General features: G+C 51.4%; 1 protein-coding gene across 2 annotated transcripts in view; it reads right to left on the reverse strand.

Annotated features, from left to right (window-relative positions):
* NPLOC4 (NPL4 homolog, ubiquitin recognition factor) overlaps positions 1-22,396 on the reverse strand; it is a 45,457-nt gene that overhangs the window by 9,116 nt on the left and 13,945 nt on the right. For both annotated transcript variants that reach the window (XM_081029652.1, XM_081029653.1), the window contains 7 exons: positions 21,028-21,151; positions 19,969-20,148; positions 17,097-17,183; positions 15,071-15,142; positions 14,507-14,633; positions 10,405-10,565; positions 323-394 (listed from right to left, as the gene is read on the reverse strand). In XM_081029652.1, coding sequence (XP_080885778.1) covers positions 323-394; positions 10,405-10,565; positions 14,507-14,633; positions 15,071-15,142; positions 17,097-17,183; positions 19,969-20,148; positions 21,028-21,151 — 823 coding nt within the window. The remainder of the gene's footprint in view (positions 1-322; positions 395-10,404; positions 10,566-14,506; positions 14,634-15,070; positions 15,143-17,096; positions 17,184-19,968; positions 20,149-21,027; positions 21,152-22,396) is intronic.

Consider the following 22,396-nt stretch of genomic DNA (forward strand, 5'->3'; position numbering starts at 1 on the left):
ATCAGGGCAGCACCACACACGTCACCCATGAAGCCATGCTGGGTCGCTGACCACCAGAGGCTGTTCGGCCTGGACGGTGGTCCTTTGTTGTACTTTCATTTGGGAGAAGTTAATCCCTAAGTTGTTTTTAAGGAAAAAAAAACGAAACAAAACACAACTGAAAGAAAAAGCCCTTAAAATTGCGAGCTTTTCCAGGGATGTCCTGCGTTGGGCATGGGGGCAACTGTCCAGGCTGCTGCCAGCCTCGTGTAGCCACCACACGGCTAGCAGTTCTGACCTCCAACTCGCCCACCGTGAACCCAGGGGGACGACACGCACTTACATCTATGATCAGATACTCCACGGGCAGGGGGCGGGCCAGCTGGGTGATTTCATTGCCGAACTTGTCTATGTCCTGAAACGGGAAACAAAGGTGAGTGAAGGCGTGCTGACCAGCGACATGTTTTTCTTTCCACATGCTTGTCCCACCTTTTAAATCACTACAATTCTTGCAGAAGTGTATGAAAGCAGAAAGGAAAATGTGCCTTTGCCCAGTGAATCCTCCTTCCATCATTGCTCGGCGCTCTTTGTGATGGCTATAACATGAGAAAGCGGCCGTGCTCCTGGCTGACGGACTCTCGCGAGCAGAGCCATTTCAGCCTCGCCGCCCGGCCCTCTCACACTGCAGCCTGGCTCCCGCCGCCTCAGGCTCCGTCTGTGCCCTCTCCTCCTTTGCAAGCTGGCTCAGTCGCATGTCTGAATACTAATTCTTAATGATCTTACAGCTCAGAGAACCCGACTTCATGGAAACTTAATACCTGTACATTACTAAATAAATACGCACAAAAACGAGTATATACACACAAACACACAGACATGGAAAAAAGCCCCACCACCCACCTGTCAAAGGCTAAACTTGGTTTGCTTTGTCAGATGCACGGAACATAAAGTTTAATTATGGGGAAAAACGGCCAGCATATGTTCATTAATCATAAAATGACAATTAGATCTGATTTATGTCAAACAGAGTTCTAGAAATAAATTCCTAAGAACTGGTGCTTTTCATTAAAGATTCTGCAAGAGGGGGTCATATTTCCTATCTAAAATCATCAGTTAACATTATATAAATCATTCATTGAGTCATATATAAATTATATATCCATAATTTCCAATGACGGGGCCTGACATAAAAGTTTATGTTTATTAAGCTCTCAGACCCGAACGGATGCCAAGCAGCTCTCCTTGAGGCGAGCAGGGTGATGCAGGACCCCCAGCACTCCACACCTTCCTGGGCAGCCCCGAGGCCCATGCCATCTTCTGAGACACACTTCACAGGCTGTTCCTGATGGAGACCAAGTCCGCTGCCCTCAAGGGAAGTCTGGAGGCCCCATCTGGCCTTGTTCCTTTTGTTGAGAAATGAACATTTCTGGCCACGATGCATCTCAGCTCACCCTTACCTTCCCACACAGCTGCCAACAAGAGCTTGCCCTTCTGCCCTCCCAGAAAACAGTCTAAATCCACCTAACCCGTGATCTACACAGGGCACCTTCCTGGCAACATAAGCTCTATCTGTCTGCCTTCCTGCGAAGTGGGCATAAAGCTCTACTGTCTGGGTAGGAGTTGTCATTCCCTACGTGTGACAAGTGCCCTGTGCTTGTTTCTGCAGCAGTCAGGTTGGACCAGCTTTCTTTCTTTCTTTTTTTTTTTTTGTTGGGGAGGGGGAACAGGACTTTTTAATGGGGAACAGTGTGCACTTCCAGGACTTTTTATTTTTTTCCAAGTCAAGTTGTTGTCCTTTCAGTCTTAGTTGTGGAGGGCGTAGCTCAGCTCCAGGTCCAGTTGCCGTTGCTAGTTGCAGGGGGCACAACCCACCATCCCTTGCGGGAGTTGAACCGGCAATCTTGTGGTGCCAACCAACTGAGCCATCCAGGAGCTCAGCAGCAGCTCAGCTCAAGGTGCCATGTTCAATCTTAGTTGCAGGGGGCGCTGCCCACCATCCCTTGCGGGACTCGAGGAATCGAACCTGCAACCTTGTGGTTGAGAGCCCACTGGCCCATATGGGAATCGAACCGGCAGCCTTCGGAGTTAGGAGCACGGAGCTCCAACCACCTGAGCCACTGGGCCGGCCCCTGGACCCAGCTTTCTGCGGCTCGACCGGCTTCGACAGGGGCAGCCCAAGATGTGAGCCGCTGAGTGGGTCCTGGGACCCCAGAAGCAGCAGTTTCTCATGGAGGACACATGGTAGGAGGCAGGTATCGAATCCAATCAAACTAAATCACCATTTCCAAAAATATACCCTTGCCCCTACAAGAAATAACCTGCAACAACTCACATGTAACTAGCCCATCTGGAATTCATCCTCAAATCTAATTAAGCTCTAAGAGGCAGAGACACTTTCCTAGCGTCTGCTCGCTTTAATCTTCCCCTCCAGGGATTTTTCTTGTTAAATGCTCCTCTCTCTTTTTCTATGTCCTGCTATTTTCTTTCAAATTTAACTACCCAACTGTACCTTTCTGCTTCCCAAGAAGATAAAGGTGTCACACCCCCTCTTTTCTCTGGGGCAAAACAGGTTAACTTCTATAGCTCCCCCATGCCTTTACTCCAATGGTTTGGCCAGCCAATCCCAATCCTAGTTCCCATTTTAACAGGCAATTGCTTTTTATGAGCATCAGCAAATGTCAGCGGGAATATGCTGGGAGGAAGACACAATAATCTAAGTTTGGCAGCCGCCGGAGGATCAGTGGTTTTACCTCCACCTGGAGCAAGACACTGGGAGCGTCAGAAGTCGAGGTTCTCACTGCCTTACTACCTGCTAAGGGCCACCTCTGGAAATAGCGGCACCAGCATGGTAACATCAGGGAGAAAGCCAGGGCCTCTGTCTTGGAGAGAGTGAAGGCATTTGGGCCAGTGCCAGAACAGCAGCAAACTCCACGGATTGGGCAGCAGCACCTTGCTTTGGAAAAGGTGGATGAAATCCTGAATATACTGCTTTTCTCCTTAAAGAACTGGCGAGAAGGATAATAAGCGACACAAGCAGCTTGACCTGCGACTTCACAGGATAGAACAAGAAAAACTCACAACCGTTTCATGAAGCATCAGCCTTTAGGGAATAGTCAGGCTGATGAGACCCACAGAGTGCCTGTTAGGCGCAAACAACCAGCCGTTGGCATTTGTCTCTGAGGAGCTGTGGCGCCTGCTCCAGGCTCATCAGCATGAGCACACAACCACTGGCTGCCCAAGGTGAGCTGAGGCTACTGAAGGCGAGGAAATGAGAGGTGCCCGAGCTCTGCCAGCTGGGGGGCAGGGCAGGGCAGGTGAGAGACCCGCCCTCCACCTCAGATCCAGGATCTCAGCACAACCCAACCACACCCCTGCCCCCGCCCTGACAGCAGACCTTGCTCAGCAAGATGCCACGTCCCACTCAAGGGGAAGAGTGACAGCCAAGCTGGGGTAGCAGGTGCCACAGTCCTTTCTCCCAGACTGGGTGTCATGTTCGTGTGTTGTTCAGAAGCTCTTTTCTTGTTGGCTATTTCTTGATTAATTGATCAATTTTCCTGAATAATGCAATAACCCCTGTGATGAAAACATTACTTTTAAGAAGTTGAACAGTGCAGGGTCTTGCCCTAACATATACAACAGTGTATTGCAGAGCTGTAATAAATAAGGAAATAATACGCAAATGGATTACGGATTTCGGTGTAAAATTAAGTCATAAAAGCACCACAAGAAAATGTAGGTAAACATGTACCTTTAGGGTAAAGAACTGTTTCCTATGTAAGTATGACAACAAAGGAATGCCGTATCTTTGAGATCAGAAAATATTTGGGTTCTTTATATGAAAAGCATACAGAAAATGATGGCCTGGCCTATGTTTGCAACATGACAAAGGATTAGCATAGAAAGACCTCACCATGAACGCAAAACTGATGAACTACCTTACAATTAATTACCTAAGCGCATGCAGGAGACTCACGGAGAAATCACCGATACGCACAGGAAACCCTCGATACCCACGGGAGACCCCCCCGCGATACCTACGGGAGACCCCTCTGAGGGCAGGTCCCAGAGTGGCCTGTCTGGGCGGGCGGGCTGGGGGCAGCGCTGGTCTGCCCACAGCTTTCCAGAGTAAACTATGCAACCTTCTTTGAGAGAATTTGGGAGAATGCATAAAACCCTTAAAATGTGTCATCCATTGACAAAATAACGCCAGTTCTGGGAATTTGTCCCAAGTAGTTTAGAGCACTCGCAGAATAAATTCGGATGGTCCACAGGGCATGGGGGGTAAGCGCCAGGCGCTGGGCTAAACCCACGTGTGTGTGGCTGAGGGACAGGTGGAAATGGGTGTGATGGCCGAGCTAGCGACTCCAGGGGACGATGCCCATCCTCCCGCTGCAGCCTCCTATCACCTCTGCCCGACTCCCCACACTGGCACCACACCTGCCCCTCGTGCCAGGAATCTGCCCCCAGCCCCCGGCTGGGCCAGCCCTCTAAAAGCAGCTTCCCCGGGGCTGCTCACCACCCTCTTTGTCCTGGGAACAATCTTGGCTCCTCTCATCTACTTCCAGGGCCCAAATGTGGGCTTTCTGTGCAGATGACCCTGAAAACAGCATTCTCACTCCATACCTCGACTGCCTGACAGCAAACCCCTAGGGTCAGCATCTGAACCCCCACCCCACACACCCCAGCAGCTCGGTCGGTCTCACTGCACAGCTGCAGTACACACACCCAAACCACAGACCTGGCTCCATCCGGGCTCCTCCCTGCAGCCCTGCAAGGCCTGTAGGACTCGGCTCCAGCACCCCCGCACCATCCCCAAAGGCCACAGGGGCAGACGGTGTCACCTGGATTAGGCATCACCTTCTCACCTACTCGGTTTTCGGCCCTTTCCTGCTGCGTCTCACCCTCGACGTGAGACCCACCTCACTTCTCACATCTGACGCCTGTGCTGCTGCCCCGTCTGCAGACCAGTCCTCACACATGCAGCCGGAACGGCCCACACCCCTTCCTAGCCCTCCTTCTGGCTTCCTCCCGCCCCCCACACCCACCATAAGCACACACCAGCTAGATGGAGCCTCTGCACTGTGGCCCCTGGAGGGCTCCCACCCACCTGGCTAAGACTCACACTCTTCAGGTCTTGCGCCTACCACACCACACCAGGCACCTCAACAGTCACCCAGACAGCCTGGGCCCAGGGGCCCAGAGTGACCTGCTCCCCACGGGAGGCCCAGGACCTGGGCGGAACAGCTGGCCCCTGATCTGAGTCTGGACCGAGGGAAGAGGCCGCAGACCCCACAGTGACGCCGCTGGTAGCTTGCGTGCAGCCCGTGTGCACAGGGGGCTGCAAGGACCGGTGAGGGCAGGCCTGTCTCCTCGCTGATCCCTAATAAACACAAACTTCATTTCTTATTAAAATGTCCCGGACGTTCACCTCCAGGAGACCTGCACTCCTGATGCATACGACACTCTGACTGTCACCCCAACCTCGAGGTCCTAGTGCCTGTCCCTGGCCGTCCCTCGCCTCCTGCCTCGATGCTCGCTCCGCAAGCCGCCAGCACAGCGCCTCCCGCCTCACGCTCGGCAGAGAACTCGGCTTCCAGTCCCAGCTGGCACCTGGCTGCCTCCTCTCCACGCCCTGGAAGCCCGCTCACCACGCACCAGTGCCCCCACCCCTGTCAAATGCATCAGTAGTCCCCTCCCTCGCTCCTCTCCAGCACCCATCACCCTCCACCGGAGCGCGGCCACCAGCGCACACACGCGGGCCGTTCTCTCCTGCTAAAAACCCCAAACAAGAACATGCCCTGAGCCCAGTTCCCTTCGCGGCTTCAGCAGTGTCTGCCTGCCACCCGGCTGCCCAGTCTCCCCCTTACGCCCATGTGACCATTGATGCAACCTGCTCGTCCAAGTCCTGACAGCCACGCAGTGCCAACACCCCCATTCTGGACGTGAGGCCCACCTGACCAGGAAGCCCTTTCTCGGCCTGGCCTCCAGGCTCCCCACTGCTGCCGGGGGAGCAGGCTCACGGTGCACCGTGCGCCTCCCCCCCACGCTGGAGGCCCAGGGCTGTGCGGGCACTCAGTGCTCGTCTCACCTTCCCTCCCTGCCGATCTCATCAGGCTCCGGGCCTCTGAGCGCCATCGAAACAGCACCTCTGAGCCACGTCCAGGTCCATTTCCCTGGGGAGCTGCAGCCTCCCCCAGCCCGACCGGGGACACACCCGCGCCCCGCCCCCAGAAACAAGGCCGTGGCCTTCAGCAGAGACTCCTTCAAGACATTATGATTGGGCTGTATATGCACCACATACACTCCCTTATTCTACGTCATTACGATTTAAATATTTAAATTGTAAACAGAGAGAAATGAGAAGGAACTGCTGCGTAACAGTGTTTATCATTACGTATGTCTTCCTGCGGGGGTCAACTGTGCTACGAGGAATGTGACTCACCACGAGTCAGAACGGAGCCCACGCACGGTGTGCAGGGAGCACCACACTTCCCTCCCCGAGGGCCCCAGGGAGCCCGAGTGGAGCGCTGAACGCCTCCAGCGAAGGCACACACAGACCTGCGCCTGCAGGACATGCTTCTGGGCCAGGTCTCACTGGCTGCACAGCGCGCCCCGGACAGACGGGACCCCCGCGGGCCTCCGAGCTTCCACTCCTGTCCTCTGCGTGGATACGCACCCCGACACATGCACAACTACACAAAAACGTACATCTTTAATTTTACATCATGAGTTGTAGCCCGTATCCTGAGACAGTTTTTAAACACATGCCTTTAGTGATCAGTAACACCCGTCCATGTAGATGTATTATAAGTTAATACCCATGACTGGACTTTCAGATTGCTGCCAATTTATTACCACACATGACACAAATACTGCAGCGAGTCCTGCTTACAGGTGTATTTTAAATGCGATTCCAACGCCCCCAGGAGGACTCACAGGGTTACTTCAGTGTTTGCTTTCACAGGTCTTTGCTCAAACTGGCACTTTCCTGCAACATGAGGAATGAGCATGTCAAATCCTCCAAGGCTACAGACAGCCCTGGAAGCATGTCTAGTTGCTCTAAGGCAAGTTAGCAATGAACGAAAACAACGGCCTGATCAAGGAAGTAACACGGCTCCCATGGCCACATGCAAGAAGCTCAAAAGGCAGAGAAATAAAATGCAAATTTCCAACCTGATAAAGGGTAATAACAAAAATCTCCAAAAAGCCCACAGCAAACTCAGTTAATGGTGAAATCCTGAAAGCACTGCTATTGTGCTTAAAAACAGTACAAAAGTACCAGACGTGGGACAGCAGACACTGTTCCGGAAGCCCTGGCCAGAATGAGGGGCCAGAATGAATGGGAAGGAACAAGCAGGACGGTCACTTCTGGATAATACACTTGTCTGTGTAGAAAATGCGAGAGAGAGAGAGAGAGAGAGAGAGAGAGAGAGAGAGAGAGACAGAGAGAGAATGTGTATGTGTGTAAGTCTGTATATACATATAAATTAGAGGAACGAGTAACCAACAAACGAAGTTGCTCCAAACACAAGCATACCAGTTTTGAACAGCAACAGTCTGAAAACGTAATTTTAAAGAGATGCTACTTATAACACGGAAGAACAATCTAATAAATGATGGCCTTTGTGTAAGAGACATTCATGGACACGACACAAGCGCAGTACCCCCACATTCGGAGGGGGACCCTCCTGCATGGAAAAGGGATCAAAGAAATCCTCAGGAGACCTGTTTGTTTTGGTGCAACCTACAGAAAATTCTAAACTGCAGATGGAGGAGTAAAGGGTCAAGAACAGTCAGGGCTTCCGAAGAAAAACAAGGGTGTCTCATTTAAATACAACTTAAAACAAGGCACACGAGGATACACACATGCGGCAAAAATCATCAGAAAAGCAAGGAAACAATGGGCAGCTCAGGGAGGGCTCCTAAGGGCTCCTGTGGTGCGGGCTGTGCTCTGCTTGTCACAGGCGAAGACGTGCGTGTTTACTACTTTTGTTCATGTATTTTATGGACCCTTTTACACGTAGGCTATTTCACAAGAGACAATTTAAAACTGGATCATGATTAGAGTCAGCAGACAGTAAGAAGGAAATCTTTGCGGCAGGTTTCATGCAGGGTGTTAGGTTCACCAAATAAGGTTTTTATCCATTCTAGAATTCTCCATTCAATGAGCAACTAAAACATTCAAATTGAGTTACGATGTTAAGTGTTTACAGGGCTGTGAGGCTGCTCGGAGCCTCCGATGGGCCCCCACTGGTGCCTCTCCCAGTCACTGGCTGTGTGACCCTCTGCGAGCCTCCATTTCCTCACCTGGAAAATGGGAAGGATGACAACAGTAACAGCAGTCACAGTGAAACCTCACTCTGCGGCGCCGTGAGGGTAAGAAGAAACACCTAGAAAGTGGGCAGCCATGTTGGAAACCAGCAATGACAATCCCTGGGGGTCCTACTGTGTGCCTACAGGCAAACCAGAGCCGTTTCACTAGGATCAAAGCAAGTTCTTTCTTAGCTATAAAGGACGACAAGGAAAGTTCCAAAACAGAAACATGATCAGGAACAAATCAGGCAAGTGACGAAAACCCGGCAAGAGTGACCAGGGACACAGACACCGAAAGCCGTCTCCCACCTGGCTGCACGTGAGGCTGAGAACTCAGGCACTGCCCCTGCCAGAAGGACACTGCTAGGAACAGTTTTTTTTTTTTTTTCCTTGTTCCAATAAAACTTTATTTCCAACATTAGGCTGCCAGTCTACAGGCTGTAGTTTGACGATTTGATTTTTTTTTTTTTTTTTTTGAGAACACTATCGTGAATACCGAATTTCGGGCACCCTTACATTTTGCACCAGTAGGTGCCTCACCTCACCCTTGTCCTAGACTGAATTTTGTGTACAAACGTATAAAACAGGATACATTTTGCAAAACAAGTGAGCGCGCAGTAAATCTTAGCTTTCTATACTCTTCCCTTCGAACATTATGCGCAACGCTGCCCAGAATCACCCACTCTGCTGGGGAGCTGCCCCTCAGGCTCTCGGCCATGTTGTTTCCCCAGGAACAGTTTTTTGGGCGACTGTCATATGCAGAATTCTAAAAACAGCCCTGAAATATTTCCCGGCCAACCCCCCCCGGGACTGTGAACGTGATGCAAAACCATGCCCGTGAACATGGTCTCTCACAAGGCAAAGGGGATTGTTCAGCTGTAATCAAGGTCACTACTAACCAACGGACCTTAACATCGGGAGGTGACCTTGGGCCACCTGGGCGGGCCAACGCGAAGGACAGGAGCCCCAGCGAGACAGCAGCAGCAGCCAGCGAGACGGGCGTGCCTGCGGGCTGCGGGCGCCAAGGAGCTCAGCACCGCCAGCACTTCGCGACTCGTGGAATCAGGCTCCGACAGACTCCTGACTGCAGCCTGGACGACCCAGAGCAGAGAATGCGGCCGAGCTCTGCCCAGACTCCTGAGCACGGAGTGTGAAATGAGACATGGGCGCTGTTTTAGAGCCGCTTGGTTTGCAGCCAGTGGTCCTGGCCGCCATAGAAAATGAACACAACGGCCCCAAAACACCATCAACCCACAGGTCCAAGAAGCTCACCAAACCCCAAACACGGGATACCTGAGGAAAACCACCAGGCACTCATGACCGAAGTGCTAAGAACCAGTGATTAGAGAAGATGGGCCAGTCGTGGGAAATGTCACATTCTGAACAGAGGGACACATGAGGTGACAGCAGACTTCCCGTTGGACACAATGAATCAGGCAACAGTGGAGCAAACCTGGCAACCTAGAAAAGGTCTTTCAAGAACGACGACAAAATACTTTCAGACACACAGAAGCTGCCCTGCGGTGTAAGATTAAGGGGTCCTCCGGGCGGCAGGTGGTGCCAGGTGCCTCGATTATGACCGGGAACAAGTCCCGAGCTGCGGTGAGACCGTCGTGTCTCTGGGCCTGCTGGGAAGCACCGAACAGCTACATATCCATCCCGGATAATTTTCAATAGAAAGTTTTCACAGCTGTCACAAGAAACAGACTTAAGGATGGACACCTGTTTGTCTCAATGGTTAGCCGAGACTCCTGTACCGCTCGGGAGAGCCTTGGTCCTGCCCACACGGCTCCATTCTTCACTGCTGGGGAGGCCCTGACAGACACCGTCTTCTCGTTTTTAGAAGCCAAAGCTGCGTGTGTGCTGCGATGTCTGGTCCGGTGTTACACATCCCAGGCCCTGCACGCCATTTCTGCTTCTGGTTGTAAGCCCTAACATCACAGCTGTCGGAGAGCTGACGACAAGCCCGAGAGTGCTTTGGAATCCTTCATCCCCAAGCTGGGATCTAAATAACCACGGCTGACCGGGGGCCAGTGTGGCCGGTCAGGCCCCAGGCAGCGTGTCCACACCGTTCTCCAGCTACTCGACACCTGCCCACCATTGTATTTTTACCTTGTAAAACACATCGGGCACGTACTGCTCACTGCTGGACTCCTTGGCGTAGCCGAGCTCGGGGGCATCCTTGCACGGCAGCAGGCACTCGTCACGGACCAGCGCCATGCACTGATTGGACACCTGGTACCCTTCAAAGTGGACCTGGTTGTCGGGACCACCTGCAAGAGACAGACCTTCAGTGAGAATCCACCAAAGCACATTCAGAGCAAGTCTGTATCTGTTACTTCTGCCCTCGGGCGCACAGAGCAAACCGACTCTTAGGGGTCTGTCACGGGGAGGAATTCAGAAACGCGGGACGGCAAGTACCCGAGCAGCTTGAGCAGGAGGCCTTGCACGCAGGCATGGAGGCGCCCTACAGCTCCTCCAACAGGGCCCACGCTCTCTCCGAATTGGGAAACAAGACTGGTAAACGTCCTCCAACACCCGCCCAAACTGCTCAGTGCTGCCCGTACTTGGGCTCGTGGTTTTCAGTCAGGCCAGACAGAGCCCTGTGAGCCAGCAGACGTGTGTGAGTGAACACACGTGAGGACAGGGGGAGGTGTGGGAGTAGAAGGGAGAAGAGCAAGACAGAGCCATGTGCGGCGGCAACAAGGCTGCTTGTATCACACGCACAGTAGTGCCCAGCTTAGAGAGAGCTGCACAGACCCCCAGGTAGGGGCTGTGTGCACCGTCAGAGCCACGGGCAGCATGCCCCCGCCCAGGTCACCACCTGCACTGCACCGTGTACCGCCCTCCACACCTCTCTTTCGTTCCTCTCCATCCCACTCCGTAAAAACCGCCAATGGGATGTCACATAAGGACAAGAATGAGTGCCAAAAGCTGCCGAGTGGGAAGGATCTGGTCACGTCACACCGAGCAGGAAGCTGGCTGAGACAAGAAGCTGGGAGAGAAGGACGGGCCGGCTGTGAAAGGCGGGCCCGGAGCCTCCGGAAGAGGTGAGACAGCCTGTGCCCACCACCGACTTCCACCACCACAGACACGCACTTCCAGAACCCAGCACTCGGACAACTCTAACATCCGCTATTTGTTAAGGCTCTGGAAAACATAAAAAGCCCTCAATATCTCTCTTTTAGTTTCTTTGACAAAAACAGAATTACAGATCAGGGAACAGAAATGTTGTCTGTCTGGTTTTCAACCATTTATCAAAAACCAGAACTGATGGCCAAGCAATCAGACAAAGTGAAGGATGAGGGCAGAGCCAGCCTGAGGGGACCCTGGGGCCCGGGGCCTGCCGTCTGCTCACCTCTGCACACCAAAGGCCGACAGCAGCCGCTTCCAAATGCTGTCCCACTAAGTCCAGCACCCGCCGTCGGGCCCTACTCACAGAGGACAGGCGGCCCAGCCTGCTATGCTTGGATGAGCGCGTTCCCAAGGGCACAGGGAGCGTGAGGAGCCGCCCTCACGTGCGCACTGGGTTACCGCTTTACTTTGGGCACTGTAACCGTACCGGTTTTTACGTTAATCATTCAAGTGTGATAGCTTGTTAGAGAAAGAAACATCTGACCTTTGAGAACCAGAGAAAAATAGAAAGCGGCATTTGTAAAACTGAAAGCTGCTTGAAACAGCCAACTCGGTCCATGTGGGTGGTCTCCAAAGGCGGACTCAATGACAGGAACTGCAAGGTCCCTGCCCTCGGAGTCACAGACAACCATGGAGCTGCTTTTACCTCCATGGAAACCAAACCCTGGGTGGGACGCAAAGGAGAACTGACAGCTTAGCTCAACCCCTTCCAAACGAGCCTGTCAGGACATCCGCAGTGGGATGAAAGGGGTCGTGACGAGAACTCCGCCACACCTAATGTAAGACGCAGCCTCAGAAAGGACCTTTCACAGCCTAGAGAACTGGGTGTGCCAAATGACAAAGATGGACGCTGGCATCATGGCAGGGGTTCAAACTCAGGCCCTGTAATGATTTTCCTTCCACGAGATCCTCCAGGCTCGTGAGCAAGCCCCCCACAGAACCATCGCTCCAAAGGTCTCAGGCGAGAGAAGTGCCCTGTGCGGAGGGATCCGTGGACACAAAGCCTCTGCCCCCAGCCCGTAGACGGGCGTGCAGCTTCAGCAGCAGCTTGGGGACAGCTGAGAGCACCACACCTGCCGAAGCACCACAGACCCTGTGATGCAACCGTCAGTCTCCTGGGAGACGGCCAGACACACGCGGGCCTGCTCCCTTCCAGGCACTGGGGCCTCAGGCAGGTGCATTTCAGACAGGTGTACAGGGCGCCACCAGGTCCCTGGCCAAGAACCACATCGGGAGAGAGAGCACGTTCCTTTGGAGTAAGAAGCTCTGTGGTGCCTTGGACAACACCCTTCTGCTGGCTGCCCCTGGGAAAGGGAGCGAGTTATGAGTGAGCCTGTCACACCGTGACCCGACAACTCGGTGCAGACATGGAAGGACTCCAGCCTTCAGACAAGCTGCTTACTGTGTCAGCTCTACAACCTTTCTGTGAAGTGTCACTTTCAAAGGCAAAAATTCCATGGCAATTTCCAAACTCCCCACAAGAAGTGTGACTCGTGACTGAAGGTCCAGGTGGCCCCAAGTTAGACACTGTTTACATTTCTAAACACATGCCAGTCCTTTTGGCCCATCAAGTAATTCCCGACAGAAACAGTTAATAAAGGGTCAGGCTATGGAGCCTGAAACAGCAGGTCTGGAAATCTGTGAGGCTGGCTCCTGGTTGCTCCAAGGTGGCAGGAAGGTTTAGCGGGCTGGAGTAAAAGATGGCAGAGGTCCTGCTGAGGTCAGGAGAGTCCCACACAACAAACAACTGCTCCACGTCCCACATGGCCTTGAGTGTCCGTCCCCTGCACACTCATGGACACAAAAACCCACTTGTGATGACCTGAGATGAGAGTGAAGTGTATTTATGTCTAATGTATCTATTCTCATGCACGGCGCCCAGTCTCAGCCGCTGTCCTGCTGTCCTTCATGTCCCCATCATGGCAGGCCCCGCCCATCTGCCCCTCTGCCCTTACAGAAGGACACCATGCTGCACATTTACTGTTTCCTACAATTCTCCTCAAAACCCCACCCACTCCCTTAAGCACCTGACCCAACAATTCAGGAAAATAAATCTGACTCAACTGATTCACACTAATGCGTGAAGGATGCCAGCCCGGCCCATGCTCCACAGAGCACATTCATTTCAAAAAGGTGCCTGTCAATCAAAATGGGTCATAAGCCGGCGAATCTTAAAAACCCAGGCGGTGTAAAGAAGTTTTTCTTTGTGGTTGCCCCGGCAGTAGGAACAGGCCAACTTACATGCTTGTGCCATTTGTGAACTGGCGTTTGCTAAACTAGAGGGTGCTTCTTACCACAGAACTAGGGGAAGGATGGTTACCAAGAACAAACTGAATGACCATCCCTGCGGAGATACAGACCGATGTCAGTGTTTACTTTATAAAACTGACCAAACAAATTCTGTTTTTATGACTGGGCTCCCCAAGTTTCAAATTATGTTATAAAAGATTTGGTGGCACTTTTTTACAGACCACACTCTCTTATTATTATATATTTATGATATTCACAAAACCTAACACAACGTACATAACATTACACACACGCCCCTTTCAAAAAAGCTTTGTGAAAATGGTTCCTTAAAATGACACTCCCATTCATAAGTAACAGAAGCAGTAAATCTCTTTTTCCCCAGATACCACAGCCATCTTTGGTTACTGGAAAGGGGCAAAGGCAGCCCCAAGCTCAGATCCAGAACCCAGACAACTTGGTCTTGGGACGAGAGAGTGGACTAGAGAAGAATGACCCGGAGGCCCCAATTCTAGCAGTTTTGTGAGTGAAGCTGCTATGTTCAGCATTTTTACCACAAACCCAAAAGAGGAATCTATAATAGCACAGGCCCATTAAGAATACCTACTGAGTTTCCCCGAAAATAAGACCTAGCCGAACAATCAGCTCTACTGCACCTTTTGGAGCAAAAATTAATATGACTCCGTCTTATATGTTGTATGTTATATATAACATACATCTCATGTGCTATATAAGACTGGGTCTTATAGTAAAAGAAGGATGAGAAGCTACTGCAGGAACAAGACATACTAATAAGTAGTAATGCTTACAAGGTAACTGTCCCCGTTTATACCTGTAGCCACTGCAGTAACAAACTTGGATCCAAAGTGTCCGTCTGGAGAGAGCCGACATATGTTGGGGTGCTTATTCTGGAAGTTTCCTGCAGTGATACACTCTTCCGCACTCAAAAAATAGGTGTCCTAAGGAAAGAGAACCAGCCTATCACGTTTTCCAACATCATATCAAAACACGATTCTGTTCCTTCTTTTTTTTTTTTGATTCTGTTCCTTCTTTAGAAGATCTGAAGGAGTAAATTACAACATGTCTGGAACTACGGTGAAAACACCTGTGGTCTCCAGCCGTTGAGACGCTCATGTAAAGCCGTGCGTGACTGTAAGGCCGGAAGCACTAGGCAAGCAGCCCCACGTCTGGCCTGCAAAAGCACTGGTGTGGAAAGGTCGGGTGGGCTTTGCTCTACAAGGTAGACACACCAGACCCAGCCTTACTTTATCAGGAACACTGTGCTGAAAATCATTTGGTCTCAAAGCCAGAACAAGCTGTGCAGAGCCCCCGAGAGCGAGAGCCAGAGATGGCTGGAACCGCGCTCAGGCTCGGCGAGCACTCCCACCCAGCTTACCTTATTCCGACTGTATCGGACTGTCCCCTTCCGGGTGTCTTCCGAGACAAGGTCTGTAAATATCCAGCCAACCTGCACAACAAAGGAAATTATCTCAAGTCTCTCCCTGAAACAGATGACGAATGTTTCCTGGCTTCTGCTCAGAGAGCTTAGCAATAGTTCTCAGTGAAGGACTCCAGAGAGCCAGCTCTTTCTTTCTAGGTGAGTCTGTCCCTCAGCTAAGCTACCAGGTCACACACCAGGGCTTCCAGGGGCTGCTCAGGGGCAACTGGCCACCCTGCGGTGCTGCCGGGTTGGAGAGGAGAGAAAACGAGCGGAGCTCCCCGACTGGCGGGGAGGGAAGGCCGTGCCCAGCACTGTGCCAGGTGTGGGTCCGTCCAGAGCTGACACAATGAACAGAATGCTAGAGCACAGGGAACACGTGCCACAAAGAGGACGACGGACAAGAGCAAGCACACAAAGGCGACAGGTGCCAGACGCGGGGCTTTCTCCGTGAGGAGAAAACAGCCTCCCTAGAGATGGAATGTACCTCGGGCACCTGGCCCGGCTGCTCCTTTGAGCTCTGCTGCAGGGCTGGAGGAAGCACCTGGGGGTACAGGACGTGAAGCCCCCACTGCTGGGACACTCTCACGCCGGCCTCCCCGGTGTGCCCTGCTGCAGGGACAGTGCCTGTCTGTGCTCTATGATCCTGGCCCTCCTGTGCCCACGAGCCGCCTAGCTGGCAGGTTTACTAGCGGGGCTGGAATCCAGGCATACACCCTGCTCATGTCCCTCAGAGAAATGACCCGGGGCCTGGGACACTGTCCAGTACGACCCTGACACAAACCCTTCAGACCCATCTCCTGCAGACATGACCACAACTTTGGGGACCTTCATTTTCCTTAAAATGCCCAGATGAACAAAAACCACAAGGAGGAGAGCAATGACCAATGTAAGTAAGCAGTAAACAAGGCAGAACCCAAACCAACCCGAGATGGATGGAGGCTAAGGATCCAGTGTTTTGGGGAAAGGCACTGATGTAACCTTAAGATCCTCTATCAATGTCACAAGGACCATGAACTATGCGTTTGTAATACGCACAGGTCAAAAACCGTACTGATTTCTCTTGTGAACAAGAGAAACTTACAGATTTTAAACAGAAATATGACCCTAACTCAAGATGTGGACTCCTTGTTAAAAATAAAAGGACACTTGTTTCCTTAAAACTTTTTTCTTATGATGGTATAGTGACTTTGCTCTGTAACATTCTTAGGTTAAGTACATTTCCAGTTTCCCCCGTTTATCTGTAGGGAATTTATTTTTCACTGTCTAAACTGATTAGGAAGTAAAGAATAAAACTCACATGGCTACCAAGAGTGAACTTCTACGACGTGTTCTAATCCCCAGTTCAACATGTACTTGTAAAAACACATCTCTGAAGTTCCCGGGAACTTTACCAAGGATGAAAGATAAACTAGATCAACAGACTCAAAAAGAGAATTCTTCCCTGTCTTCTAACTGCCAGTAAAACTTGGAAGGCTTACATGTTCAGATGGCTAAACTATAAACAAGAAAAGTCAGTGACTGAAGAGGGAACCCAGAAGCTTCAAGCGCAGGGGCAGAAAATGAATACTAAATGGGCCTTGGCCGCAGGTGGCAGAGGTACCCGAGGGAGACGCTCACACCCCAGGAACTGCCTCAGGGCGGGCAGGGCAGCCTGGGTCGAGCTCCCCAAACGGCAGGAAGAACTTGCTCCCGCTGCTTCCTTCTTCCCCCTTTGAAGTGATCCCCAAGAAGTGTGGCTGGCAGAGTTTAAGTGAACAGCCCCTGTGTTGGGATCGTTCTTTTTATGCTCAGGAAAATGTTCACATTTTACTTTAAATCGAAGAAACATAAAAGCTAATAGCACCCAATAAACACAAGTGAGGCTTCAAAGCATGCCAGCCTGCCCCTGACCTTGTAGAGCTCAGAGTTCAGCCCCGCACGAGGCCCCGCCCACCTGGTGTCCCCAACACAGAGCCTGGGGCCCCCGCGAAGGCCTCAGTACCTTCCTCAGGCCAAGTTTGGCAGCGATTTCATCCACCACCTCAGCTTTTGGGTCTTCAAGAAGCTCCAAGCTGTTCTGTGTACCAATCTGTCGGGGAGTCAAAGAGAGAAATGGAGTTAGAGGAGTGGGCTCAGGGAAACAGCACAGCGGCTCCACCCTGTTCTGGCTCAGATGTCACAGAGGAACACTGGTCTCCCTCTGCCGAGGGAGAGTGACGGCAGTGGAAAAAGCTCAAGGCAATCAGATGCACCCCAGCAGGCCCTCCAGGCTCTTCCCTTCCCAGGCTGCACTGCGCTTTGGGTCAAAACTCAGAAAGAAGCGGCCGGGTGGCTCAGTTGGTAAGAACGCGAGCTCCCTACGATAAGGTTGCCGGTTCAATTCCCACATGGAATGGTAGGCTGCGCTCCCTGCAACTAAATATTGAAAACGGCGACTGGACTTGGAGCTGAGCTGCACCTTCCACAACTAGATTAAAGGACAACGACTTGAAGCTGATGGGCCCTGGAGAAACACACTGTTCCCAATAAAAAAAATAAATAAAAATAATAATTAAAAAACAAAGACTCAGAGAATACAGAGATGCAGTCATCAGGCTGTCCTGTCAGTTCCGTATCAAGTGTGGGTTGTTCAGGACAGCAGGGTCCCTACGCAGTTTTCTAAGGTTCCTTTATTGGGGAAAGAAGTTAGTTTCAAAACTCCCTTGGATAAATAGTTTTACTCCCCATCGGTTTGGCGAGATTCGGCAAAATGAGAGCTGTAGGGAACATCCGTCCCAGAAAACAGCCATGGGAAACGCACGTGCGGCTCCTACAGGGGCAGCGCTCGGCTTCACAGGCCAGGTACCGAGTGAGACGAGGCAGACACGCCAGCCCTCAGCAAACGGAAAGGCACCTGCAGTCAGGAACCGGCTGCTTGGTGGGCAGTGCGCTCGGCTCGGGGAGGCAGGTGGGCTCGGGCTCTCATGCAGCCTGAATGCCCGTGTGGACAGCGCTCGCTGTGATCTCTAATCCGCTGTGAAATCAGGTCGTGGGTCACTGTTAGAAGTACGCTGCCAGGCAGAAGCCCTGGCCCAGAAACAGAATAGTGAAGGTGAGCCCAAACCGCCTTTCCTAACTGGTCTATCTTTATAAATTAGTCAAATTCTGGCAAAACGACGGAAGAACTGGATGTTGCTGGTATACCCATCTGGAGATCATTAACCTCCAGAGCAGAGGTCAAATCCCCAACTCGGGGCAAAACGGGAGGACCTCGTTTCACAACAGGTGGTAGCATGAGCTTCGATTGCTAATGAGCTGGAGATTGTCAGAAGCCCCCAAACTGGGAGCTCCGATGGTGCTGTCAGTAGTTTGGACATCAGAGGCTTCTGTTCCAACAGATTCCCTAGGAAAAACTGAACGTGCTTCCACAAGGAGCCCCCCCACCCACTGCAGCACACTTGTGCCCTGGGGTCAGAGAGCCAGGCCCCTCTGGTGGGGTGTCTGCTGCCACCTAGTGTCTCCTTTTAAGTGAACTGTCACAAGGGCCTCCACAAGCACTCTGTCCATCCACCCATCCACCCACAGCTCTCAGTAAACACGGGAAATGTCAGAGGGGTAAGACTACACTCAAAATCTGTAAACACTGCCAGGGAGGACATGGCACTGATGCCAGAGCCACAGATCTGCATGCCAGCCGGAGGCCAGGAGCCTGCAGTTTCAGACCCGTTTACTTAAAAAGGAGGCCGGTCACAGCACGCTCTCCAGAACACAGGCAGGTGACAAAGGTGTATAAGGTACAGTACAGACCCAAACACACAGAGCACAGGTAAGTACGGGAGTCTGTATCTACTTATATTAAAAAGTCAAACTTCAGAAGTCTAAACCAGAAGGTTGTACAGGTGGGGTTACCTGCAGAAGGGAGGGAACAGGATGAAGACGAATACCTTATTTGTAGATCTGACTTTAGAAATGTGCAATTTTTTTTCTATTTCAACATTTTTTATGAACAATTTCAAACGTACAGCAGACTAAGGAACTTGACACTGAACAGCCATGTAGCCCACACCTGGGCCAGCATCAGCACCTCCACGCCCCCCCCCATCCTCTAGTCCCTGCAGCCCGACTTCTGTTCCATCTCACAGTAAACTGCAGACACACGTGCACCCCGCCCCCATGACAGCAAGTACATCATCAACTAGAATTCAATGTCTTCACAGCATATAAACCAAGCCCTAAGTACTGAAGATATTATAAAGCAAACGAGCATCAATGTATAACTACCTGGTACTTAATCATACAGCGAGGACCTCCCAAGTGACTTTAAAACAGAATAACAGACTGCTGGTCCCTCGTGGGCGAGACCCTAAGGACTCTCCCCTCCCACTCAAAAACTCTTTGACTGTTTTCAGTCTGTACAGGCGATAATTTCGGTGCTGTTATTCTGACACAGTTGTGTAGTATGCGATAAAGAACGGAGTAATTCTGTGATGCTTTAATTCCACGGTTCCTGTGATAACTAACAGCAGGCATAGGCAGACGAGATACAGGACTGTGAGAAGAGAGGGAGCAATTGTGTGACACTGTGGGGGCAACTGACGAAAGTGGAATACGGACGGCAGGTTTGATAAAAACACTTACCAATGTTCAATTTACTGAAGTTGATAAATGGTATGTAAGAGAATACCTATTTTGGGGAAATACACACTACACTATTTAGCGGCCATGATCTTATTCTCCGATAATTCAGAAAACAAGTATTGTGTGCGCATGTGCGCAGAGACAGACAGACCCAGACTGACTGGGCCAGTGCTAAAGCAGAAGCACGCGGCCTGCAAGGGCACCCACGCAGCCTTCCCACCCAGCAACGCGGACAGCCCCGGGAGTGCAGGCCCTACCTGAGGAGGCTCGTAAATGGCCGCCACTTCAGCCCTGATGCCCAGAGGGATGTCTTTGTGCTCAGTGTACCGTCCATACAAGTACCCGAAATGCTGGTTCCCTGTCTTCCTCCAGAAGTCAAGGAAGCGATCAGCAACTGTGTGATTCTCAAACATGATATTGTCCACGTGTCTGTATTTCTGTAGAATTAACAACAATGGACTAAATAAAAATATTCATCAAAAACTATTTTTTTCTAGTACAAACCGTTCATAAATAGCCTTTACCTAGCTCTTAAAACACACACACATGCACGTGCACATTTTAAGACCAGGTGCTGCCCTTAAAAACACTTCAGCTTCTAGTGGGTAGGTGGGATGGGGTGGGGTTCCTCAAGAAATTCGAATTAATCTTTTTGGGATTGCATCTAAAATAGAGGTTTTCAAAATCTCTAGGGGAAAGAATAGTTTTCAAAAAGAGCGAGAAAACAACAAAGAGTGTGGAGGGAGGGAGAGAAAGAAAAGGAAGAAAGGGCTCCAAACAGTCAAGGAACCGCGTGTGGGCAGGCAGGGGCGGGGCAGGGGCAGGGGAGGTGGCCACTCTCCAGTCTCAGAGGGCAGGACCCAGGGCAGGAAAGGCAGTATAACCACATGCAATTTTCCCTGGTTCTCTGCCTCCTCCTTCAGCCCAGCTCAGCTCTCTTCTTAAACTGGCTTGGCCAGGTGCCCTGAGCTGGTCCCAGCACAGGTCTGTTACCAGCTTCCAGGGCCACGGTTTCTCAAAAGGTAAAGTCACAACCACAGAGCATTTTAAACAGTCACCAGGAAAATTCTGCCTCCACACAAGCCGACAGAAGAGCGAATGGAAGCTCCTCCAACGCTTGTCAGGCAAGCTGCAAATCTTATAAATAATGTCTGCAGTGTATGAGTTCCACAAGGGTCACCAGTCACAAAGGAGTGAGAGTGTGCCATGTGTACCACCCTCTGCTAGGGCAGCTGCTCTCCAAGGAAGCGCTCCTTTCTCAGCCATGAAGGTAAACCTGCCCGCCACAGCCTAGACAGGCGCAGTGAGCAGCTCACCTGTCTGTTCAGGGTGATGGCGCTTGGCTGGCACTTCGTACAGATGCCATTGGGCCATGGAAGGTGCCCCTCGCACCCTGACTTAATCTTGCAACTGATGTTCTCCAGGGCGACAAACTTCCCCCTGGGTAAGAAGAGGCAACTTAATTAAACCTTATGGTGGACAGAAGCTGAGCACGAGACAAGAAATGACATCCCGATGTCTTACACCTCTGCGCAGAGCTCTAAGGAACTACGCATGAGGTGGCAGCAGCAGGGGAATGTGCTGAAACTCTCCAGTGGAGCGCAGCTTCGGTCCTGTACAGCGAGGCAGAACTACTCTCCTATGAAAACGATTTTTATTTCCCCTGTGTGTCACTCACATCCACAAAAGTTTTCAAGAATGCTGTTGCACATCTACTGACCTAAGCTGTATCACTGAGGAGAAACACGAGTTCTATTTAAGTTTCATTAATTATGAGTCTCATTCTTAGGTTTGTAAAAACCTCTTTTTCGTAGGAAAAACCTGATTCAGAAATGTAACAGCGATAGCTTCACTCTGCTGTTGGCCAAAATAAAAATTCTGGTCAGGAGATGAGGAAGTCCTGGGCCCCGCCCTGAACTTGGGGTGAAGCTGCACAACTGACTCCACCCTCTGCCCGTTTTCCCATTCACAAAATTGTCCCCAAAATTCAGTCTCATCTTCACAGCCACCGGCACGCTGGTCTGACGGCACGTGGGAGCAATGACTGCCACCAATCTGCATGTCAATGACAGCTACCGATGTGCCCCCATGGGACACAATGGTCCTTGACTGAGAGGGATGAAAGGCTGGAGGATTTCAGCACAAAAGATCTCTGCTCATTCCCTTGTCCAGAAAGTTCCATAGCTTACCCAATGACAGGCAGCAATGGGTTTCTGGTGGGACTTTTTTCTCCTGCTCTAACTTCTTTAAAAAGTCATTTTAGGATGTCAGCGGGTTGTCAGAGAAAAACTACAATCAGGCAAACGTGACATCCTTCACAGAATGTTGCTGACTCCAGTTCAGTCAGAGTCTCTGGTGGCTGCACTGACAGCAGTTATAAAATCACAGTACGCAGCCCATTACTTTCTGGTGAGGTGAGCACACAGGCAACAGAAGGGGTCACACAGGCTAGTGTCTGACGTGGTTTTAAATCAAACCACGCTTTGTGTGCCCCTCTCTGGTCACCGTCACAGCCGCACTCAAGGAAAGCCCACCGCCCCGACCCTGCTGCCCGCCCTGCCTCCCCCAAGCGCCTGGCAGGCTGAGCCTGCAGACAGAAGCTCCAGAGGCACCACGAGGCCACTGGGCAAAGGGCTGACAAAGGGCACTGTCCGAAGCGGGGTTCAGTTTGTCCAAAGAACAGAG

The sequence above is a fragment of the Rhinolophus hipposideros genome (assembly GCF_964194185.1).
Source record: "Rhinolophus hipposideros genome assembly, chromosome: 20".
NCBI classification, from domain to species: domain Eukaryota; kingdom Metazoa; phylum Chordata; class Mammalia; order Chiroptera; family Rhinolophidae; genus Rhinolophus; species Rhinolophus hipposideros.